This window comes from Helianthus annuus, chromosome 14 (assembly GCF_002127325.2).
Source record: "Helianthus annuus cultivar XRQ/B chromosome 14, HanXRQr2.0-SUNRISE, whole genome shotgun sequence".
NCBI lineage: Eukaryota > Viridiplantae > Streptophyta > Magnoliopsida > Asterales > Asteraceae > Helianthus > Helianthus annuus.
Genome location: NC_035446.2, coordinates 135,722,221 through 135,732,357, shown reverse-complemented (window position 1 = coordinate 135,732,357; position 10,137 = coordinate 135,722,221). Strand labels below are relative to the sequence as shown.

Here is a 10,137-nt window from a genome sequence, read left to right as displayed (position 1 = left end):
ACTTAATTATTTAACATACTTTGCTATTACTACTCTTATAAATAAATAAGATTAATGAAAATAGTACTCACAGCTATAGTTAACAGCTAATCTATGAAAATTATATTTTTTCTAAAAATAAGAAACCAACTTATCAATATGATTAGCTATACAGTTATATAAATTATAAAACTAGTGTTGATCATAGGCCAAGGTATGCTTAATAGTTTATCCTGTGAAACAATTTTATTATAACTTATATTAATTCATAGCGTAATTTCTCGTATATATTACAAAAACATAGTAGAAGTAATGTTAATATGCATTTTACACTAAATTGTACTTACATACAAATATAAAGATCTCGGCTAAACTACAGTGTGAATAAATATTAGTTCACATGTAAATTTGAAGAACACGTGTAAATTTGCAGAAGACATGCAAATATGAAAATCTTATCTAAGTTAACATGTTAATTAACACACATATTGCTAATGTTAATATAAAAAACTTGTATAAATTCACATATTACTAATGTTAATTCAATGTGTAAATTCATAAATGAATCAAAATCAACAATTTATATCTTGAAGATATGGCAATTCACATTAAACTTACACCGAGCTTGATTCAAGTGTGAATGTAAAAATATCTAGCTGAATCAACATATGAATTTACACTTCACAACTTAAATTAGGTGTCTAGCTACTTAAAATATAATCTCTTTGTGTTGTAACCTATATGATTTAACGTGTTTATAACATTTTAGATTTATATTTTAAGAATTTACTTGCTGATTATGATTTTTTTATAATTAAACGCTTTGTGTTGTAACATATATGATTTAACGTGTTTATAGCATTTTAGATATATTTAAAAACTAACTTGCTGATTATGATTTTTGTAAATTAATAGCATGCAAAAGTTTTCTTATATAAATATGTTTAATATGTTAAATTAAATAGAAGTTCAATACTTAAACTAACAAAAAGTCTAATATTTCTTTACGTAGCTTGCACTTTGCACTCATACATGCATGTACCAAGAAAATTGTGCACACGCCCGCCTGAGACCCTTTTCCCCAAATAAATAAGTGTACTACGTATGGTCCATCGTACCATAAGTTTTAATCTTTGATATTGTTTGTTTCCTTAACTTGTACACTTATCAACCTATGTAACAAAGCATATCTTGGAACTATACCATATTCCTTAACTTGTACACTTATCAACCTATGTAACAAAGCATATCTTGGAACTATACCATATAGTTATTTAATTGGTACTATATTTATAAAAAGTGTAAATTCATTTAAAAATTTCATATGATTCGTACTATTTTCTAGTTAAAACTTTTATTTATATTAGATATTTTATATAACGCATAACAAACATAATAACATGTGTTCCATAAGCATTCCAGATAACGATAACGGATCTGTGTTAAGGAAACTAAACTTATAGCATATTCAGCAGAAGCATAAAATTAAAATTATGAGTGTGTTGTATGAGTGGGTTGTGCTTGATACCTAACAATGTTAAACAACCTTTAACTTTGGATGGAACTCGCAAGAAATAGCAAACAATATGTGTCCAGATAAAAAAAAAATTTGGATGAAACAATCAAATCTGTCCAAGCCACAAGGACGATTTTGATTTTTTACTCTTTTTAATTTATGACCAAAATACATTACTTATTTCATTGTCTCTGGTAAAAATTTAAAATTATGAAAATTCGAAAAACTCACTTGTAGTTACTCTCACAAATATTTCAAATCCAATTAACACACATATATGGGGAGATTCTCATAAAAGGACTTATTATCGTAGAAAGGTATGAAGCCATTAAAATATAACACATGTATTTTTTGCTGTGTGACAAAACATCTATATATAATCACATATCAGGTTATATAATCATTTTCTATATGTTTAGTAATTACGTATCTATCTATTCTAATATACTAAAGCTAATTTTGCTTATATGTTATTTATACATAAGCCTACCCTATAATATTGACAAGTGTCATCTTTCACCTTTTATTATTTAAACAAGATTTACCATATTATATTCAACTAAATTTTAAAAAACCATGATTTTAGGATCTTAGTTTTTCCATATTAATCCAAAATGAGTAATTTGCATCTTTTTAACTTTCTAATTACGTTTCATTTAAAAAAATAAAACCATTTTTTCTTGAGAGTAAATTTTGTAAATGTAATTTTACATAACAAATGTAATTTTACTAAAATTTTACTAAAATATATATCTATTATTATAAATCAAGAAAAAATCAATTTAATTTGAGAACAAATAAATAAGTGAATAAAAAGAAACTCAAACTTAGACTTAAACTTGGAAAGGCTATTAATTTATAATTTAGCAAATAATAAATAGTTGCATGACTTTTAGCTTTACTTTTTTTAAATTTTCGCAAACTTTTTTAATTAAGTACTAAAAGTGGGAGTTCTTATCATCTTATTCACGTGTTATAGAAGCTGAAGTATTTGGTAATTTAACTTTCATTCCTATAATTTCTTTAACGCGCTATCTGACAAGAAGACCCCATTTAAGTTTAAAAAAAGACAATTTCCTATTGTTGTATGTTTTGCCATGACGATGTATGAAAGTCAAGGTCCGTCGTTATCCAAAGTAGGTCTGTTTCTCAGACAACCAGTATTTTCTCATTGTCAGCCTTACGTTGCTTTGTCCAGAGTTAAAAGCAGAGATAAACTCAAACTCGTAATAGTTGATAAGATGGTATACTTACGAATACGACATTGAATGTTGTATATAAAGAAGTTTTTAGAGATTTGTATTTGTATCTATATATTTCTTAGAGCATTCACATGTTGTCCACCAAAATTTATGAGAGGCTCTCCCATATTATAGATAGTGGTTACGCGGGGTTGTGAGTAAAGGAGGGAAAAAATGTTAGTGTCCATCTGTAAATATGGAAAAACATTGTTTACCTTATAAATTTTTTAATTTCAGAAAATATGTTGTGAGTAGAGGAGAGAGAAAAAATAATGATAAAGATATATAAAAATATTATTTAATTAAAAATGAGAGAAAATTGTAGTGATTTTTAGTGTAATTTTAGAGATGAAAATATGGATACGATGTGAATGCTCTTAGTTGTGAACATAATTCTAATATGTAATTATAGATTAAAAATTTGCAAATACGATATCTATTTGCATGTTATAATTTTTTTTATCTATTTCAATTTTTTTATTACCCAACCCTATGTACTACACGGATTTTAACATAGTCATGTATATATAACCCCACACCGTTATAGTTGTTCAAAACACATAGCATAATCATATATCACATACATAATTATGTACCATTATAAAATTAAAAAAAACAATAACAATACTATGATAAATCTAAATTCTAATAAAGAACTTCAATTAATGCGACATGGCAATACCTCCAACAATCGAAATTTTTATTATTACGTTTTCCTAGCAGTAAGACCCGTGTGCAAACATGGGTCGTTTCTTAGAAAACCATGCATAACACATATTGATAGAACATGTAGATATGTGTATAGATACTGTACCAAAACGTGTTATCTATTATAGCTAAAAGACAACTATAAGTAAATATAAAAGATATATAACAAAGTTAATAAAAGATGTCTAACAAACTTAATAAAATTCATCAGTTACATATGATTATTTCCATTCTCTTATTCAAAAAAGAGAGTCTCCACCCATTGACAATATAAATTGTTATAAACATAAGTACATATGAAAGATGTCTAACAAACTTAATAAAATTCGAAAACAACTTAACTTTAACAAACATTAACTAAGAACATATGATCACCTGCCTAAACAACACACATCAAACCTCACTCAAGAATTTGTTACGTAGCAACATGTCCTTCGCTACATGTTGTGATCTGGTTAAATATACTACTGCAAACAATGTAACAGCTGCTGATCCAACAATCCCCTTATATAACAGATGATACGAAACCCTTCTTTATTACTGATTTTTATTTCTCATCAACATCTCCCTGATTTGTCATTTGAATTGTAGTTTAAAGTCCAGGGAGAACATGTCTTCTTCATCATCCCTCTCAAGTTGAAGGTCCAACAAATCTTGGAGATCGTATGCATTCAGATTATATGCACTATCCATTTTAATCTTTTCAACATTACCATCTGATCTGATCAAAGTCAATACTTGGGTTTTTGAGCATGACTTCCACTTTACTATTTTTGGATCAGTTGGTTTTCTTGGGCAAAGAATTATTGAAGATGAGTTTGGTGATTGTGGTCTGCTAACTAAATTTGCACTTGATTCAGACAAATCAGATGATGAGAGAAGGCTTTTCGGAGTACCGATTTTTAGAGACAGAGCAGCAATTGTAGGATAGACTGAGTTTTGAAGAACATTTGAATGTTCAGCTCTAACTTCTTCCAGCTTTTTGTAGGTCTCAACTATCTTCAGTTTAGACCATCTGGCAATGGATCTAACTAGACCATAATCAGCAGCCACAAGCTCTGCTCTCATTCTTTTAAACTTCAATACCTCATCTAAATCCACTGTTATGACTTTCTTCCAATTAGGTTGAGTTGGCTTTACCAGAGGATCATTGTTCATTTTTGTGATTCTATCGATATGAGTTTTTCTCTTACGTGTGGAGATGATTTCTGGTGAAGGAGAATGTTTTGGTAGTGAAGATGAATGTATGGGAAATCTTTGTGACGTTGGAGATGGTTGGATTGTGGTTGGTGTAGTGAAAATGATCATGGCAGATGTTTGAGAAACTTCTGCTGATACCTTTGTGTTCCCAGCATCTATTGACAAAATGGGTGATGATGGTGTGGAAGGTATTTTCTCCATCTTTTGTGGTGGTTTTTTTTGGAGAAGGTTGGCATTTAGGTTGAGCAGGGGATATAATTTCTGTAGGATTAGCTTTTGAATCTGGTGGCAACTTTCTCAGTGAATCTTTCTCCCCCTTTTTGCCATCATCATCATCATCATCATCTTTCTCAAAGATTGATGTAGAGGTGGAGCCAGTAAGTTCCAACAGATGTTTCTTAATGTTCATAATGTCTGTAATAGAATATAGATATATTTGGAATGTAAATATGTTATGTGATTATGTAAATCTCTTCATGAGAATAGGAGATATGTATGATTGTATATATATAATCGATTAACGAATGAAGGAGGCAAGGTTTACAATACTAATATGGTATCAGAGCATTAAACCCTAAATCGATCCTTCTCTCATCGCCCCCACCCCCTCTGCGCAACTTCTGATCATCTCCCTCCTTCACCACTGTCGTCATGTCGTCTCCAATTCATCCCGTTGTTACCGTCATAAACATCAAAGCACTAATCCCTATTACTCTCGACATCGAGAACGGCCATTATACAGCTTGGTCGGAGTTATTTAAAATTCATTGTATCTCGTATGATGTATATGATCATCTTCAGCTGAAGAAATCCACTGAGACGCCCTCATCATCCGATAAAGACCAAGCTAAAGATAAGACTACCTCTTCTCCATCGTGGGAACGCCTCGATTCCATTATATTACAATGCATTTACGGGACGATTTCCACTGATCTCCTGCACACTATTCTGAAGCCCAACACCAATGCATACGCTGCTTGGACGGTGTTGGCAAATATTTTTCAAGATAATAAGGCCACGCGTACCATCGACATTAATAACAAGTTTGCCAACACACGTCTTGAACAATTGGTCTTACTAACGTTGTTCTCCCATCACTGAAGAACAATTGGTCTTACAACTCCTCATGGGGCTTACGGAACCATACGAGAGCACGGCTACTATTATTCAACAAATCAGTCCCTTACCTGACTTCTATGAGACCCGATCAAGACTATGTATGGCTGAAACACGCAAAGCAAATCAGGTTCGCAACGCAGCTCAAGCCGCTGGCACTGCTCTCGTGGCGTCTTTAGACACTCGTCCTCCGTCATCATCTGACAATCAGGACTCTCAGTCAGTTTCAAGTCGATACGAGGCTCGCTCCGATTCGAATCGAGATCAAAACACACGTGGAAGAGGTCGCGGCCATGGACGCGGACGCCGTGGTTCAGCAAGTAGGGGACGCGGCAATTCTGCTCAACAGTTCACAAGTCAGCCTGGGTACCCGCCATGGCCTTTTGGCTTCAACTCTTGGGCCGGCCTAACTACTTCCTATCCTTGGGCTCCATGGACTACTGTTCCCCCATGCCCGTATCCCACCATTCCTCAGCGAACAACACCCAACAATGCCGGTATCCTAGGCACGCGTCCAGCTCAATCGTATGCGGCAAGCTATGCTCCGACTGAATATGATCAGCCCGTCTACACTATGGACACAGGTGCGACTTCGAATATGACTCCCCTTCCTGACAATTTCTCTTCTTTTTTTAATGATGGCATTTTAAAAATATTCTTTTAGGTAATGGCAAATCTATTCCGGTTATTGGACATGGCAATCAAACTCTAAAACCACCCTTCCCACCTTTTAAATTAAATCAAGTTCTCTATGCTCCCTCACTAATTAAAAACTTGATTTTTGTTCGCCGTTTTACAACTGACAATCATGTTTCTATTGAATTTGATCCATTTGGTTTTATTGTGAACGATCTCAAGACCCAGACCCCTATCCTACGATGCAATAGTCCAGGGGATCTCTACACACTTGATCCTACACATATTACCAAGTTCACCACACCATCCACTTTTGCAGCCATCTCACAAGACATCTGGCACCAACGTCTCAGTCACCCAGGATCAAATTTACTTCAGTCTTTAAAACAATCTCAATTTATTCATTGTAGTACTGTGAAACCTAAATTTTGTCCGTCATGTGTTTTTGGGAAACAAGTTAGACTACCTTTTGTTGATTCTTATAATTCTACTTTTATGCCATTTGATATTGTTCATAGTGATCTTTGGACCTCCCCCATTCTTAGTAGTGGAGGTCATCGATACTACATTTTGTTTCTTGATGATTACAGTAATTTTCTATGGACCTACCCTCTTGCTAATAAATCTCAAGTTTTTTCTACGTTTTCTACCTTTGCTAAACTAATTACCACTCAATTTAATCTCAAAATTAAACAATTTCAATGTGATAATGGACGAGAGTATGCCAACTCCTTGTTTCAACAATTTTGTAATAAAAATGGCATGCAATTTCGTTTCTCATGTTCTCATACTTCTTCTCAAAACGGCAAAGCAGACCGGAAAATACGCACCATTAACAATCTTATTCGAACAATTCTAGCTCAAGCGTCTCTTCCTAATACCTATTGGCATCATGCCTTGGGGGTTGCCACATACCTTCTCAACATCTTACCTAGCAAACTTCTAAATTATAACTCCCCCACTCAACGTTTATATCTCACTCGTCCTTCCTATGATCATCTCCGAACTTTTGGGTGCCTATGTTTTTGAAGAAACACTGGATAAATGACCGGAATCAAATTATCCAGAGGGTTAGGTTCTGTATAAAAAGGGTGGTTCTCTCTCGTTTGATTCAAAGGGACGGATCTTCTTCTCCGATAAATACTACAAAACAGAACACCGTTAGTCTCGCCACGGGGAGAAGGGAGGTTCTCTCCGTGACCACACTCTGGCGTGAGAATAAGTATGTGTTTATGAAGAAGAAGAAGAAGTATTAGTGAAGTGAGTGTAACTTGAAGTTCATACCTGAATTACTCTCATATTTATAGCCGGGAGTAGGGGCGGGAAAACTTGTTATTGAAATGTTAACGGAAGATACTAACTCCGTAAGCGGTTATCTCTTCCCCGTTAATCTTCTTGATCTGACGTGAAAGCACACGGATCGCCATTTAGATCAACGGCTGGGGTGTTGCCACGTGGAAAGTGGGCAAGTGGAGGTTTCTTTCCAATTCCATGCCATCATCGTGATTTCAGGTTGGCCTGGGATGATGACACGTGTCCAGACAGTTATAACCGTCTGGTGGTGCACGATTGAGTCTTCTAGAAAATTATCGCCATAATCCGGTGTGACTCCTTATCGTGTGGTATCAACTTAGTAAATAATATCCACGGCTGGGTATTATTAAGCGGAAGTGCTCGTTGGGATTTTTATCCCTTTGCTTATGGAGAGCGGCACAAGGATTCATAAACTTCCTTTTGGCGCGCAGGTGTTGTCCGCTGTCTTTCTCCTAAGCTCTCTTTGTAGGACCAGTGCGCGGCCGCGCAAGGCCAAAAGAGGGCTAACCGATAATGTTGTGGTATGGTCCCAAGTACTTAAAGCAAGGTTTTTGGGACCTTACCCCTTCAAGTCCCTCAGTCTAGTGTCGCTCTTATGCAAATAAGTGGAGCACTGGACTATGAGAGAGAGGTGCTTTGCTGTAGATTTTTTGGCGCGAAAGTGGAGGATCTTTTGAGAGAAGATACTTTATTATTTTTGGCCTTTTGAAAAAATTATAATTCTTAGAAAGATGGAAATCTTATGAGGGAATATATTTGCACCTTCTTTACTTTGAACTGTTATCATCTTGAGCGAAGAGCTTTTGTAATTATGAGCTGACGAGTTGCTTACGTCATCTTTTAGAAATATAGTTTGTGTTGTCTCTTCGTCTTCTATCTGGTTGTAGCTCTGGGAATACGTGTGGACTCTGTCAGGGGGTTTTAAATGTGATGTGACATTTTTCAGTGGCAGTGCCGTTGTGAAGTCAGTTGATTAGACCCTTAATCATCACAATCCCCTTTTTCAAGGTTGACACTAGTCTTTTATGGTCTATATATTTATATTGGGTGTGAGATTCTTTTCCCAATTTGGAAAAAATGAAGAATAAGCGACCGATTCGGTGGACGAGAATGTCTGAGGTTTTGAAGATTCTTGAAGCTGCCGATGCCTTGCTTCTGCTTTCTAGTTCAAAGGTTGACCCTTGCACCAGTGATGGAGGTTCCCCTGATGTTATTCTTCCGGATTTTTCTAGAGACCGACTCCTCTCCGATCTTTTAGATGATAATAATGGAGGAGTTACTCGGTTATCAGCACACCTTGTAAGTCGTTCCTTTCCAAATGATCGGAGGGGGAGTTCTTCAATCGTCTACCAGCGGCGTCGCCGTGCTGTCATTCCGGCTGAAGCTCCGATTGGTGGAAATGTGGCCATTGCTGTCGGGGATGACAAGGAGGATATTAACCCTTGGATTGTTGACCCCCGCCCTTTATCTGAGTACGATGAGGTTCTCCATACTTCGTATGGGGTGTTAGATATGCTTTCTTAGTTTGTTTTATTTTGTAACTAGTACTTTTTGAAGAAACACTGTTGTGTTCTTGTAAATGGTTTGTTAAAGTGCTTTTGCTGCACTAATGATAATTTTTGATGCACTGCAGGTCATATCTGCCTTGGTATTTCTACAAGTTTGTGTTTGGATTACAATATGTTGCATATGCCTAATTACTTTGTTTAGGTAGAGCGAATGGGAATGGTATTGTGCTCATGTGTGAACGTAAGTCTAGAATGCAGGAGGTTGTGCTTATTTAGACTGTTCATGAGGCGTACAATGTTTACCATTGTTTGTGCGTAAACCAAGAGAATTATATGCAATTTGTAACAAACAATAACGTGTGTAAGGATAACTGTTGCATTAACAGGGCGCAGAGCCAATAATACAAAGTAAAATAGGAAAAAACGTTCCCTGTATAAATGTGACTTGCTGAATAGCTCGGCTATATATAACACTTGCGCAGCTGTTGCGCGTTCCAAGTGCGGGGAACGGATGTCTCGTTGATTCTTTTTAGGGTGTATGCCCTTTGCCTAGGACCTCGTTAATAATGTATGGCCCTTCCCACTTTGGCGCTAGTTTGCCCGGTTTTTCCGCATTAGAAGCTTCGTTGTCGCGCAAGACGTAGTCCCCTGGAACGAAAGTACACACGCGTACGCGCGCGTTGTAGTACTTTTCAAGTTTGGATTTGTATCTTGCTTCTGTGATGGCGGCGTTCTCGCGCCTTTCTTTGAGAAGGTCTAAATCCATTCTTCGTTCTTTTTCATTGTTTTGCTTTTCCATGGCAAGCATACGCGGCAATGGAAGGCCAATTTCGGCTGGGATTACCGCCTCTGATCTGTACACAAGGGTGAACGGGGTTTCTCCCGTACTGGTTTTTGGCATGGTACGATGAGCCCATAG

At 35.8% G+C, this 10,137-nt stretch overlaps 1 protein-coding gene across 1 annotated transcript; it reads left to right on the top strand.

Annotated features, from left to right (window-relative positions):
* The first annotated feature begins 5,295 nt into the window (after window positions 1-5,295).
* Window positions 5,296-5,745, top strand: LOC110907455. The gene has a single exon (XM_022152438.1). It carries the CDS (start codon window positions 5,296-5,298, stop codon window positions 5,743-5,745), a length of 450 nt encoding a protein of 149 aa, XP_022008130.1.
* Window positions 5,746-10,137: the final 4,392 nt, after the last annotated feature.

Coding starts and splice junctions, on each gene's coding strand:
- LOC110907455 (XM_022152438.1), top strand. CDS start 5,296: ATGTCGTCTCCAATTCATCCCGTTGTTACCGTCATAAACATCAAAGCA.